Source organism: Phytophthora sojae, assembly GCF_000149755.1.
Source record: "Phytophthora sojae unplaced genomic scaffold PHYSOscaffold_6, whole genome shotgun sequence".
Lineage (NCBI taxonomy): Eukaryota > Oomycota > Peronosporomycetes > Peronosporales > Peronosporaceae > Phytophthora > Phytophthora sojae.
Genome location: NW_009258120.1, coordinates 301,310 through 315,351, shown reverse-complemented (window position 1 = coordinate 315,351; position 14,042 = coordinate 301,310). Strand labels below are relative to the sequence as shown.

General features: G+C 51.5%; 5 protein-coding genes across 5 annotated transcripts in view; 2 read left to right on the top strand and 3 right to left on the bottom strand.

Moving 5' to 3' along the window:
• PHYSODRAFT_462169 (hypothetical protein) overlaps positions 1–4,815 on the top strand; it is a gene marked incomplete at both ends in the record, with an annotated part of 5,239 nt that extends 424 nt beyond the window's left edge. The window contains 2 exons of the mRNA XM_009531981.1: positions 414–1,063; positions 4,454–4,815. Of these exons, the coding sequence (XP_009530276.1) occupies positions 414–1,063; positions 4,454–4,815 (1,012 nt within the window). The remainder of the gene's footprint in view (positions 1–413; positions 1,064–4,453) is intronic.
• Positions 4,816–8,000: 3,185 nt separating this feature from the next.
• On the bottom strand, positions 8,001–8,492 carry PHYSODRAFT_512590 (hypothetical protein; the record flags this gene model as incomplete). Its single annotated transcript, XM_009531980.1, has 2 exons — positions 8,001–8,219; positions 8,271–8,492. Coding segments are annotated over 2 exons (441 nt in total), but the record flags the coding sequence as incomplete, so codon positions are not given.
• Positions 8,493–9,241: 749 nt separating this feature from the next.
• On the bottom strand, positions 9,242–9,652 carry PHYSODRAFT_382221 (hypothetical protein; the record flags this gene model as incomplete). Its single annotated transcript, XM_009531979.1, has 1 exon — positions 9,242–9,652. A coding segment is annotated over one exon (411 nt), but the record flags the coding sequence as incomplete, so codon positions are not given.
• An 854-nt stretch (positions 9,653–10,506) lies between these two features.
• Positions 10,507–12,164, bottom strand: PHYSODRAFT_512832 (hypothetical protein; the record flags this gene model as incomplete). Its single annotated transcript, XM_009531978.1, is given in 4 exon segments — positions 10,507–10,743; positions 10,902–11,462; positions 11,915–11,978; positions 11,995–12,164. Coding segments are annotated over 4 exon segments (1,032 nt in total), but the record flags the coding sequence as incomplete, so codon positions are not given.
• A 568-nt stretch (positions 12,165–12,732) lies between these two features.
• On the top strand, positions 12,733–13,044 carry PHYSODRAFT_302699 (hypothetical protein; the record flags this gene model as incomplete). Its single annotated transcript, XM_009531977.1, has 1 exon — positions 12,733–13,044. The coding sequence occupies one exon, from the start codon at positions 12,733–12,735 to the stop codon at positions 13,042–13,044; it is 312 nt and encodes a 103-aa protein (XP_009530272.1).
• Positions 13,045–14,042: the final 998 nt, after the last annotated feature.

Here is a 14,042-nt window from a genome sequence, read left to right as displayed (position 1 = left end):
ATATGAGAACTTTGAGCTGGAGGTTACGGGCGCAGTGTCCACAGCCGCGTTGACAGGCCAGTGGAAAGTCACGCAATGGTTTCTGGAGAATGCTTCGCCAGAAGACCTGGCTGATGCTCCCGAGTATCCCAGAGTATTCTCCGACTATCCAACAGAGGTGGGCAACCTGGAGATGCTCAAATTTGTTTCCGGTCGAGGGTTAGTACGAGATCCCGTAAAAGTTCTGGAGGTGGCAGCTGAGCATGGCCAATTACATATAGTAACGTGGCCTCTGGAAGAGAACGAGATCCCACTAGTTAGTGGGGCATTCCAGCGAGCTGCGAACAAGGGCCACCTGGACGTGATCAAGTATTTGCACGAGAAGAGGCCAGACGGCTGCAGGGAATCGGATTTGGACCCTGCTGCCCGCTCAGGATTCATGCAAGTCGTCCAGTGGTTGCACGAAATACTCATCGCTGCACCGTGTACGCCATGGATTGGGCTGCTGGCAACGGGCACCTTGAGATAACGCAGTGGCTCCATGCCAACTATACGGAAGGGTGGACCTCGTCAGCCATGGCTATGGCAGCTAAAAACGGTCACCTGGAGTTGGTCAAGTGGCTTCATGATAATCGGCCGGAGGGTTGCAAGAGAAGTACACTACAATATTGTGCCGCTGGTGGCCACCTAGACATTGCGAAGTGGCTGTACGCCAACCGGAGCGAAGCTTTCACCTTTTCTTCTTCCGAATATAGCAGAGGTATGGACGATGCTGCTGCACTCGACCACTTGGATGTTGTGCAGTGGTTGCACGAAAACTGCGACGAAGGATGGACTACAACAGCCATGGATAATGCAGCTGAAAATGGCCACCTTGATGTCGTCAAGTGGCTGCATGAGCACCGTCGAGAGGGGTGCACAACCTATGCGATGAATGCCGCAGCTTCGGAGGGGCACTTGGAGGTAGTGAAATGGTTGCACTCCAACCGAGATGAGGGCTGCACTATGGGTGCAGTGGATTGGGCAGCTGAAAACGGTGAATGGGAGGTGGTCAAGTGGCTGTGCCAGTTCCGCACGGAGGGGTGTACGTGGCGCGCGATCAGAGATGCGCTCGAGCTCGGTAACTTAGAGATAGCCGAGCTGCTTTTCAAAACGTTTCCAAACTGTCGGGATTTTCGACTGACGTCACGGTTCCCTGTTGAACGAGCCGAGATAGTCGAGTGGCTGGATAAACGAGCACCAGATTTGCTGACCCGGAGTACTCTTCAGGTCAATGATTGGAATTGGTACTTTTGCGACTATCTTCGGCTGCGTCAGTGGCGTGTAGTCGATCGTCAGGACTCTTAAGTTGAGCTGCGAAAGCAGGGCGCTAGTGGCTGAAGGGACTATAGTCTCATGTTGCGACGTCATTCTTTACGACTAATGCACGCATGCTTTCTGATCCTCTTCACACTGAAGACGAAAAAAAAACACAAAACCCAGATAGGCGTCGCACAGGACGTTAATTGCATTTGATGCGTCTAGAGTCGACTTTAGCTATCTATACCTTGAGACCGGGGTTTACTGATCTGCAGCGCTTTTTAAATTGTTCTTGTCGTCGCGTTCTGAAAACGCCTTGCAGCTAAAAAACGGCAGCACTTTAACCGTGTGAAAGGAAGCTAGTACTTCAAACCAAGTATATAGAACACAAACACATACGGATCAGAAGCAGAGCTGAGGATCCAACCATTATCGATTGATGTGTCGTACTGACACACTAGTTCGCTACTAAGTATGCATCTTCCCCTCGTAACTGGAAACGCGCCACTTCGCTTCTTGCTCACGATCTCAGGAATACGTGCCACTAATAAATAAAACCAAAGGAACTCCACGGAAAAATCATTATTCGAGCCAACACATTCCTGACGAGGAAGCCGCTCGCAGGGCTCGCCGTTCATGCTTGGTAAGTCATGTAAGCATACCCGGTAAGCTTCATCGATGAGACAAATACCGTACGCACGCTGGCCATGAATTGCTCCATAACAAACATCCGCAGTGTTTTGGATATTGAAATGGGTGTTCACGGTGTGTACTGCACCAAAACAAGATGTGTGCGCGAACAAAGTCCTGTATATAGCTGCAAATGGGCCAAGTACGCTTCCCAGCAACCGTGGTCGGCCATTGCACAACTTGCCCAATGCATCAGGAATATTTGGCGACACGACTCCTCAACATAATATCGTTGCGATACCCGATAATGTTCCCTTATCTTGAGTCATTAAAAAGTAACTTGGCATGAGCAGTAGTGGTCCTGGCCAGAGCTGAGTCGGCCACTCTACTCGAGATTTGGCATTTACTATTCATGAAGCGTGTGAAATATCACAATCAGAAATTAAGGTAGTATTGGCTAGAGACCTGCATCGTACGGTAAGAAAAAAAACGACTGGCATCTTGTCGTGCAAATACTTCAATCCCGGCCTCTACCCTATTGGCCTCTGCTGTGGCGGTTATCCCAGATACTTTTCAGGAAGTGCAAGTGGGACCTGGATGCGGCCCGAGTGACGACTTCGGTGAAAAATGGTACGGTAAAATGGCCCCCACCGGCCCATTTCAGCATTCTCAAGCCCCCTTCTTGGTCTGTCACGACATTAACATCACACCGTCGGAGGAAAAATGCCCTTTGACTTGGATTCTGAGCAGCTTTGCACTGGAGCAAGCACAAACTTCCATCCGAAAGCTCGTACGTAGAATCCTTGACAACCAGAGGAAGTCAAAACCCGTATTCAAACACCACAGCAACGTATTGTGTAACACCTTAGCTGCAAATGGGCAAAAAATACGCTTCCTAGCTACAGCGGCCGGCCATTACACAGCAATGCACCAGAAATATCCGGCAACACGCATCTCGAACATCACAGAATGGAGGCATCGTTATCCGCCACACCCTTCTCCTTTCCACTCTTGAAGATTGCAACTCGGCATGAGAAGGAGTGGCTCTTGCCGGTGGAGTAGCAAGAATCGAGCTCAACTCCTTGCTTGTAATTCGGCATAAGCCATCATGACGCGAGCGGAAGATGACAATCAGAAAAAAGATATTACACTGTCAGCTTCGCGAGATTTAATGCGGTAAGAAAGCAATATGAGACAGGGAAATCCCATTATCTCCTAAGTTACTTACTTACGCTACAAAATTCTCGGCGAAGGGAAAAAGCTGGAGCCGTCCCCCGGAATGAGCCGGCAGGTTACGACGATGGACACAAGTGAGTGGCACATCTTCCCAGTCTTCACTGCCGCGGGTCTCGTGTGTCGCGAACGTCTTCACCTGGATGGAGATGACAGCGTCCTCCGAGTGATTGATTCCTTTCTGGATGAACTCTCCGACACGCTAACGTTGACCACTGTGTACGAAATGTCGGGTGGCAGTCTGCGTCTACTTCAGTACCTGGCGGCCCATGAATCCAAGACGAAGATCTCTGTTCTTCGGCGGTGGGACGGAGATAATTTGGCAGGTAAAGCAGCGGCGCGTGGAGATATGAGAACGTTAAAATGGGTCGCTGAGAGCTACTTGCCCGGAGAATTTCTCACGGAAGTCGTCACTGCAGCTGCAGCTAATGGCCACTTGCACATCTTGAAATGGATGTCGGAGAACTATCGCAGTCGAGGCTACTGGCGAGACTGTGAGCTGGCTCGAGCCATCTGCAAGCATCACTACGACGTAGCGGACTGGTTACGAGAAAAGGTTGTGCTTGGACCTCAAAGTGCCCAGTATTTGATGTATCGTGCGGCATACTACGGGAACCTGAGGATCGTGAAGTGAGTATACGAGAACTTTGAGGTGGACGTCGAGAATGCTTTTTATACGGCGACGATTGGGCACCAGTGACATGTAGCTCGGTGGCTTTTGGAGAATTTCTCGCAGGAAGCCCTGGTTGGTGGTGTTCAGATTGGTTATGTATACTCGCATCGCGCAGACTTAGGCGATTTGGAGACGCTCAAGTTTTTTTCTTGTCGAGCGTTATTGCAAGAACCCGTACATGCTCTGGAGCTGGCAGCGGAGCATGGCCATTTGGACGTCGTCAAGTGGTTTCTTGAAGAGGAAAAGCTTGACGAAATCGGTCGCGCTTTTCGGTGAGCTGCGTACAAAGACCACCTGGACGTGCTGAAGTATTTGCACGAGAAGATGTCAGACGCGTGAGGGACTCGCACTTGGGTCGTGTTGCCCACACAGGAAGCATGAAAGTTCTTCAGTAGCTTCACGAGAATACCCAGGCGCAGGGCTCGGTCGTTGCCGTGGAAAGGGCTGCTGAGTGTGGACGTCTCGACGTAGTGAAATGGCTCCATGCGAATCGCACAGAGGGGACTACACCGCTCGCCATGTACAATGCTGCTGTCTGCGGTCACCTGGATACGGTCAAGTGGCTTCACGAAAACCGACAGGAAGATTGCCGGCCTGACACGATGCCAGTCAAGTGGCTGTATGCTAATATACATCAAGATTTCGACCACGATGGAACCATGGACGCGGCTGCTGCCCGTGGTCACCTGGATGTGGTAGAGTGGTTTCACGGCAACCGCGACGAAGGCTGTACTACAAAAGCCATGGACAGAGCGGCCGGGAACGGGCATCTGGAAGTGGTGGAGTGGCTGCACGAACACCGTCAGGAAGGGTGCACTGCTCATGCAATGGACGCTGCAGCTACAAACGGGCACTTGGAAGTGGTGAAATGGCTACATGCCAATCGAGATGAGGGCTGCACTACGAGAGCAATGGATGGAGCAGCTTTGAGAAATAATCTCAAGATGGTCAAGTGGCTGTGCCAGAATCGCACCGAGGGATGTACTAGCGAGGCGATCGAAACTACGCTGCGATTCCAGCTGAGATCGCACTGTCTGGAAATCGTAGAGCTGCTATTCACAAAACTCCCAATTTGCCGAAGTATCACGCTGGAGTCGCCCTTCAAAGTATTTCGACTCGAGATAGTGGAGTGGTTGTTGGAGCGCGCTCCAAATGCGCTTAATGGGTGCACTCTTAGCGTCAGTACCTGTGATATGTACCTTTGGGACTACCTTCGGCTGCATCAGTGGCAGGTAGTCAGTCGTAGTTGGAACTACTTTTTTGCTACGAAGGCAGAGCACTAGCGGCTGCAGGGGCTATGGTCTCGTTTCTCGTGGAGGCGTCATTTTTTTCACATACCTGTTTTCTGCTTGAAATGTTTTTTTTCGCTGGTAGCATATCATTCGTAATTACCACCACTGGGGTCCGGACCGGGACCGGTCAGCACTGGTGGCTTTCGATCAAATCATTGTAGTTATCTCACGTTTTGGGGGTGAAATAACTGTTTATTTGACGAGGGGTCTTCTAGATGCTGGTTGGGCAAAATTACGTCTAATTTTGCGGCTAGGGGCCAAGCCGCTAGACGCGCACCAAGCCAGCACGGAAAGAAGAGACTCGAGTGCAGGGGACAGCTTGGAACAATGGGCAGCACGGAGGCAGAGACTCGAATGCAGGTCGCCCTGAAGGAGTCTGTCCAGCGGACCTACGAGAAGGCCACTACCCTTCGACCGAAGAACACGCAGAGAGCATACAGCAGTCGGCAGCAGGAGTTCTTAGACTGGTGCTCGGAAAAAGGAGTAGCATTGAACAACCAGACCCGGCTTACAGTTACTGGTGAGAAGCTCCATCTCTTCCTACAAGAGCGTGTAATTGGCCGGACCAAGCGCCACAAGAGTGGAAATACACCCAGCGACAGAATTGAAACCGTCGGACGTTCTACTGTGAACTCCTACGTTGCTGCGATGGTTGACCTATGGAAGCAGCAATCTTGGGCTAAAGTGAACAGCAATCCCTCCCCCAGAGACGAAGCTGTGACGACCCTATTGAAGTTGACAGAGTACGAAGAAGACGAGAGGAAGCGGAAAAGTTTTGAGGACCGTGGAGCTGATATACTACTGGATGGTTATACGACAATCGATCAAGTTAAGGAGATAGCTCGGTATTTCTGGACATCGACACGCAATTCAGGCAAAAACTTGCGGCATTTGGTTGCTTTTCTACTGAGCCACTACGCCCTTATGAGAGGAGAGTCGGCGCGAATGATGGAATTGGCAGACTTACACTCGATTGTTCTCGAAAACGAGGGCTACATGCCATGCAGGGCTCTGGTTATGGTGATGCGACAGGGTAAAACCAACCAAGTGGGGCGCATTGAAGTCGGCGCTTGCATGCGCAATAAGCATGTCGAGATCTGCCCCCATGGAATTCTTGGATTGTACTTGTTTTGGCGTTGGCATGTGGATGGCGAGGCATTTCCCAACTTTACGTCTTCAGAGAGCTGGTATCCGATAAAGCTCTTGAAAACAGGTAAACACCCCACGAAGCCAATGTCGTACAAAGTTCACAATGCAGCTATCACAGCGGCGTTGAAACATGTCGGCGTCCACAGCAAAGCGAAAACTCACGTTGGTCGCGGATCCGGATCGCGTATGGCGGACTTAGGAGGCGCAAGTGAGTCCCAGATTCGTCGTTTGGGTCGATGGAACGGCCAATCAATGGAGAAATGTTACCTCACATCTCTTCCGAGGCAGGCGATGCGCACACTTGCCGGTTTTGAACCGAGTATTGAGAGCTTTTTTGTTGCCCGAGCTTATGTTGATCCCCCGCTAGGATTGCAGAGTATGGTATTTCCGCAGGTGGAGGTTTGGCAACAGGCCAGTGCTTCAGGAACAGCGGAACAATCGCTTGCGGCCGGAGGTTTTCTCGAGTTGCTCCAATATCTCCGTAAGGTCGTCCTCCAGGATGCTGTATTTTTTGCAGAAATCCGCACCAACGCACCCAATTTGGCAGCACCGCATATTTCAATCCCGGGAGTTCACGGAATTTAAAAGTGAGGTTATGCAAGCTGTTGAAGCAATGGAAGATCCAACTGAACAGCGTCTTCAGAAAGCTGTACCGGTGTTAAACGCCAAAATCGACGGGCTACACCAGGATTTCAAGAGTTCTTTAGCTCAAGTCTGCTCGACCATGCGAACGGTTCAAGGTAGCCTCAGTGACGTAATGCGCGTGTTTGGCACCTCTGCAAGGCGGCACTGCTGTTGTACAAGTTCAGCTTCTATCTGGTGGGCGCGAAGGCGACGGCGATACCGCTCATGTAGTGCCGTCAGCTTTGCCGATAGCTATTGACGTGCAAAGTGATCGGACAAAGTATAAACTTCGGTGGGGGTTGGCTACTGAGCTGTCCGAGATCTTGAGGATCTGTTTGGCACAAAGTGGTGTAGTGCGGACGAACGACGGTTCATCAATAGAGGGCGGTCAATTTACAGCTTAGTCGCTGCGGTTGCAGATGATATTCTCACGTCGGCTCGGGTGTCTGACGTCGATGCAACTAATCTAGCCGTGCAAGTATTGGAGGAGTACCGGCGTACCCATAACATATCTCTGAACTGGATAGCGAAACATGCGGGCGAGATCAAAGATGCTGTCCAAGCTATTGCTGTATCTCACTGCTCCGTTTCCACGACTACTATCTCCGATCCCAGTCCCAACGATTGTGACCACGCCCCGCGATGCCAACCGTATCTTGCAATATTTCAGAACTCGTCAATAGTCGGACGTATGTGTTCACCGTAGTCCTACGGATGACGCGCCAGGAATCACAGTTTGAACAGTGAAGCAACGCTAAATCTAGTTGAATACATATAGGATGAAGTACTACAAGTCGCACTTGAGAATATCGCCAAGCAGTCGAGTATCAACCACAGAAAAACATGACGAACGCACCTCCTTTCTATTAACCCGTGGGTATTGTTTGAACCGCAGTGATCCTACGCGGTACCGCAATGCATGCGGTACAGCAGTATTACAGTGCGGTACCGCAGTGATGTATTGCGGTAGGTACCGCAGTGTTGTATTGCGGTAGGTACCGCAGTGATGTTTTGCGGTACTACATATTCCGATACTTGCTGCATTGAGCCATAACGTCAATAACCGGAACCGTGTTAAAAAGAAGTTAATTGTGTTTCTACTCACCGGGTGCAACAATTAATCAAGCTGGAGATATAGTCCTATACAACTTAGCTCGGTATGCTGCTGCCTTCTTGACGCCGAAATCACCCCCTGTCCACGCGGCGATCTTCTCCTCGATCGATCCAGGCTTCTCGGCTGCAATGTGTTTTGAAATCACATCCATGTAATGGAGCACGTAAACTCCACAGTCGATGCAATTTGATTGCTGGGGCTTGGTCAAATGGACAAAGGTGCTCCACTCAAACGGAGCCGAAGATTCTGCTTGGGATTTATGGGTCTCTGATAGGACCCATTGCAGAACGTCAAAAGCATAAGCCGAGCTGTGAGCATTTTTCATCGAGTTGACGTGATAAACTTTTGTTGGCCCCGGGTGCATGGGGTTCTCAATTACCAAAAAGCTGTAGTGATTGCGACCCGATACTGGGAGAAGCATATACTGGTAGGCCGACCAGTCAAACAATGCGACTAGGTCAGCCAACAGTCGGCGTTTTCGTTTCGGCTTTCGCGTGAATCATGCAGTCTCCATCAATACGTACAACTCCGAGTCACATAGGCGAATTAATCCTTTAACTCGCTCCATATAGCGACAGATAAGATAATCCAGCGCAGTTTGGGTCAACCAAGCACCAGTCTGCAAGCTATCCAAATCCACAGGGTAAACGTGCACTGTTCGGGGGTGATCGTCATCTTCGAGATCGGTCCACACTATCAGAGGATCATTTTTTGACACGCGCTTTCTGGAAAACCGATTCGGGGGGGGTCAACATCGTCATCATTCACGTCACTTTCCTCCGTATTGCTTGGCTCATACACGCTATCTTCATCATCTGCGGCATTACCAGCCGGTTGCTCTTTTCCGCTGGTTGCGTGTGGCTTTGAATTTGTCGTGGCGGATCGCTGCTTTCCTTCGAGCAACCGGGGGCGTTTGCGAGAGGTAATAGTGGTAGGTTTTGTTTGAGCCGAGGGTGATATCTGAGCATCGTTGCTGCTATTAGCCGCGCCCTCAGCAACCGATCCATTGAGTCTCTCCACAGACGCCCCTGCCTGACACACCGTAGTTGATGTAGCCGATGCATCACTTGACACAGCAGGCGAGCCTGGACTAGCTTGCAAAGTTCGCACCGAGGGTACTTTTCCTAGCCAATATAACTCCTGAAAGTTATTGGTGGTGCTGGTCGTGTAGTTTTCCCTGCCCTCGTGCATGGCCTTGAAGTCTAGGTTAACTTGAATGGTATCACGCACGTAGTTGCTCAGTGCTGAGTTAGCGGCAGCTGCGCTAGTCTGCGTTTCATGAAGCGCGCCATCCGCCTCTTCATCAGAGTGCATAGTCAGTTGTGTTCGTGCAGCTTGCATATACGCTGTCACGTCACGGATGACTCCCACAACACGAGCTCTTGAATCGGGGGATAAACTTGCTGCAATTTGGGCGCCCATACATTCTACTACTGCCACCGAACGTGACACAACTCGGCTAACGTCGTTCGCTCGGACTGCGTGCGCAAGCGCTGTCACTTCGGCCACGAACGCAGCCCGCAGCAGCTCGTCCTGGTAGCTCTTAAATTCATCAACTTGTTCTCGACACTGAGTGTCGACGGGTGTGCGTGTCGTAGCTGGTGCTACCGGAGCCTCTTCCTGCAGTACCACAGGCGTAGCGATGTCGGCTCGCACCATTCGAGGATAGCGCCGGCGATCCTGCCGGCCATCCGCGAAGCCCAGCGGGTTGTCGTCCAGCGAAAAGGTAGCGTCAGGGTTCTTCTATATGTAGTCCTGCCGAAACTCTGCTGTCTCCCCCTCCCAGCGCTTCTTCAGAGCCCTTCCAGCCAGCGTTCGCAGCCAATTCTCTGCCGTCTTGTTGGCACCTGGCTCCGCTTGAGAGGCTTGTTCTTGCGCGAAGCGTGCAGTGCTGTCCGAGATGTCGGTGCCTTTGTCGCCTGCGTAGGCCGAGAAGCCTCTGTGGCAGCGCATGTTGTTTCTTGAGCGACGAGGGAGGTTGAGGGAGACTTCTGAGGCAATGAGCTGTGAAAGGACTTGCGCGTGCTACTGACCTATTATTGGCTAAAAAGGGGCAATGACTGTTATTTGCCTGGGTCTTCGACTGGATACTTATCGACAAGAGACCGGAACCCGGGCTCACTCTGCGGAAGGGTAGATAACCCATCATTATTGCCGTTTGACTCTTTTGAGTTCATTGTCTGTTCGGTTCTTGGGTATTCGTTAAAGTGAAAGATTTATATATTAAAGCCGAGACTGTGTGAAAAGCGCTTGCATGTACGTAAAGTGGTGCCCTAAGTGACGTAGTTGGGTCGCTTCACAGTAAATTTCTCCCAGCTTGTAGCGTGACGCTACTAGCGTCAAGATATCATGATGTGACTCCACTAACTCGCGCCATATGGCCAAAAATGGGCTTTCAGGAATAGGTTCTCTGCGACGCGTATCTGGGCTTCGCGATATTTTTTCTCCTTCAATGCGAAGATCCCGAAGCAATGAACCCAAGTCGAACAATGATAAGAGAAAGCAGCCGAGTATTAGTTTAAAACAAATGACGCCGCACTGAGACCATGGTCCCTTCGGTCGCTAGAAGCCTGTTTTCGCAGCGTCAACGTAGAGTAGTTACGGTCGACTACCCGCCACTGACGCAGCCGAAGATAGTCGCGAAGGTACCAATTCCAGGTATTGATGACAAGAGTACTCCCAGTCAGCATACTTGGAGCACGTTCAACCAGCCACTCGATAATCTCTACTCGTTCGAGATGAATCGGGGACTCCAGTTCAAAATCCCGACAATTTGGAAACTTGGTGAAAAGCAGCTCGGCTATCTCTAAGCCGTGTATATGTGGGAATTGGAGAGCCGCTTCGATCGCGTCAGTCGTACATCCCTCCGTGCGGAACTGGCACAGCCACTTGATCACCTCCCAAGCACCGCTTTCAGATGTGCATCCGTAGTGCAGCCCTCCTCTCGACTGGCATGCAGCCATTTTACCACCTCCAAGTGTCCATTCGTAGCTGCAGCATCCATCGCATAGGTTGTACACCCTTCTTGGCGGTGCTCATGCAGCCACTTCACGACATCCAGGTGACCATTTTCAGCAGCGTTATCCATGGCGGCTGTGGTCCATCCATCATCGAAATTGTCGTGCAACCACTGCACAACATCTAAGTGACCGTGTGCAGTAGCATCTTCCATAGTTCTTCGAAGGTTGAAGGCTTCACTCCGGTTAGCATACAACCACTTGACCATGTCTAGCTTGCCACAAGCCGCACAGGTTTGTATTGTATCTCGCAGGCAACACTCCAGCCGATTAGCGTGGAGCCACTGCACCACATCAAGATGGCCGCGTCCTGCTGCCAGGTGCATGGCTAACGGGGTACACCCTTCCGTGTAGTTGGCATGGAGCCACTGCACCATTTCAAGATGTCCATTGCCAGCAGCTCCAATCATGGCGTACACGGTGCAGCGAGCTTGAGTGTTTTCGTGAAGCCACTGAACGAGTTCCATGAATCCTGCGGGGGCAGCAGGCATTTTTGCAAGTAAATACTTGAGCACGTCCAGATGGCCCCCGTTCGCAGCTCGCTGGAATGCGTCGCCAATCTCATCAATCATTTTCTCTTCGAGGGGCCACTTTACAACGTCCAAATGGCCATGTTCAGCTGCCACCTCCACAACTTTTACCGGTTCAAGTACTAGCCCTCGGCCGAAGAGAAACTTAAGCATCGCCAGGTTGTCCACCTCTGCTGGACTCAAGTAGACCCTAGGGCCCCAACCAGGTCTTCGCGTGAAACATTCTCTAGAAACCATCACTCTACTTCCCACTGGCTTGCAACGCCGTTGTAGTAATTGCGCCCCCAACCTCCAGCTGAAAATTCTCACAGAACCACTGCACGATCCCCAAGTTCCCAGTCACCGTCGCAGGGAATATCAAGTATTGGGCAGACTCGTTTCGAAGCGCAACATTTTCTCGTAGCCAGTCCACTACGTCCTGGTGGCGATTTCGAATGGCTCCAGCAAGCTCAACTCCCCCCCCCCCCCCCAGCAGCCTCGCCTTCGGTGGGTTCCCCACAGCCACTGCAAAATGTGCAAGTAGCCGTTGGTTGCAGCTGCAGTGACGACATCTGTGAGGACTTCTCCAGGTAAATAGCACTCAGCGACCCATTTTAAGGTTTCCAAATCTCCACGTGCTGCTGCTTGGCCTGCTGCGTTGTTGCCGTGCCACCGCTGAAGAAAAGCGCCCTTCGCCTTGGATTCATGGGTGGTCAGGTACTGAAGTAGACGCAGACTACCGTCCGATATCTTGTACGCAGAGGTTAACGTTAACGATAGCAGACAGGTCTCTAGCAGAGCGCAGGCTGGATCCTGCTGCGTAGGTGGCCTTGCAGACGAACACCAAACGAGTATCTCGCGTCACTTAGCTCAACAGGAACCAAAACCAGAATGCTTTCATTGTTCTCTTTCTCCTACCGCATACTCCCACATGCAACGTGTCGTACACGAGGAGGGAAAGCTGTCGGACATGCACTACAGCAACTTCAACAGTAAAAAAACCCTTTGGTCTGTCGCGTCCCAGCTATCGGCGCGCAGATCTTCTTGCCTCGCGTCCGACCTGGCTCCAGCATGAGTGAACCTCGCAGCATTCATCAACTCGCAATGTAGCCATCGGGGTCAGCCGATTCCTGCTACTCCCGCCTCACTCATTGCTGGACCGGGATTGAAGACTAAGCATGGCTACCGACTGTTGCATCTACGAGCTGAGAAGATGGTGGAGTCCCGCGACGTCAAGTTCCGCGAGGACGTGACGGTCGAGCGCACGTATATCAACGCGCTGCTTAAGGGAAGGCAACACTATTATCCACAAATTCCGTTTATTCCGCTGCCTGTGGAGTATGTTGCAGAGCAATCAGTACGTGTCAAGGCTGGTGATTTGGTGCGTCGGGCGGCCAATGAAGTGGCAAGTGGAGACCACGTGCAACATGGGCATTCGGATATTGCAGAGCTGCCAGCGCGTACTGCGAACGTTGATGCTTCGGTGGGAGAAGAGCATGCGCATGAGTCGCATCCTGCTGAGTAGCAAGAGCCCCAAGCTGACGTTGCAGATTCGGTGGGAGAAGCGCATGCATCCCAAGCCGGTGGCAGTGATTCGGTTGGAGCTGAAGACACGGAAGGCAATGAGTCAGAAGAGGATAAAGCCTACGTGAGTCCGATGCCGACTGCCGATGATCTTAGACCGTGGAGTGAGAGGCACAAAGAGGCACGACCTCATGCAGCAAGTCAGCCACGACACAGCTCTAAGAGACAGCGCGGTTTGCGACGATCGCAACGTAAGCGGCAAGCCAATGTACGCCTATTTGACTACTTTATGGCTGCATTTGAGGCGCTCGAATACTGTGCAGGCAATCCGACTTCCGTTGAAGACGCGTTGAACTCTCCGATGCGTGACAAATGGTGGCAAGCTATGCAATTGGCGATGGATGCGCACAAATTGAACGGCACCTGGAGACTGGTTGAGAGGCCAAAGCAACCGTGCAATATACTGAAGTCCACATGGGTGGTGAGACCGAAGCTCAACGAAAGAGGAAAAGTGGATCGGCTTAAGGCTCGATTGGCTGTGAGAGGCTGTGGACAAAGTATGGTGTCGATTACATGGAGACATACTCTCCAGTGGTGCGAATTGAGACAGTGCGGCTCCTGCTCATTCTGGCATTTCTGCAGGATCTGGACTGTTACCACGCAGACTTCATTACGGCATTCTTGAATGGAGTGCTGCGTGGCGTTAAAATATTCATGGAGCGGCCAGACTACTTCCACGATGGCACGGATCGAGTGTGTGAGCTCCTAAAAGGACTGTACGGCCTGAAACAAGCGTCCAGGCTCTGGTATCAAACGCTGCATGAGGTTTTACTGGAGATTGGCTTCACGCAGTGTGACTTTGATGTGGGTTTGTACCAGAGATGGAAGGACGGACGCGTGGTGTACCTGACAGTGTACGTTGATGACTTGCTGATCGCCGGCAAGACGGAGGACATCGAGGAAGTAATTGAGGAGTTGAGTGGCAAGTTCGCGCTCAAG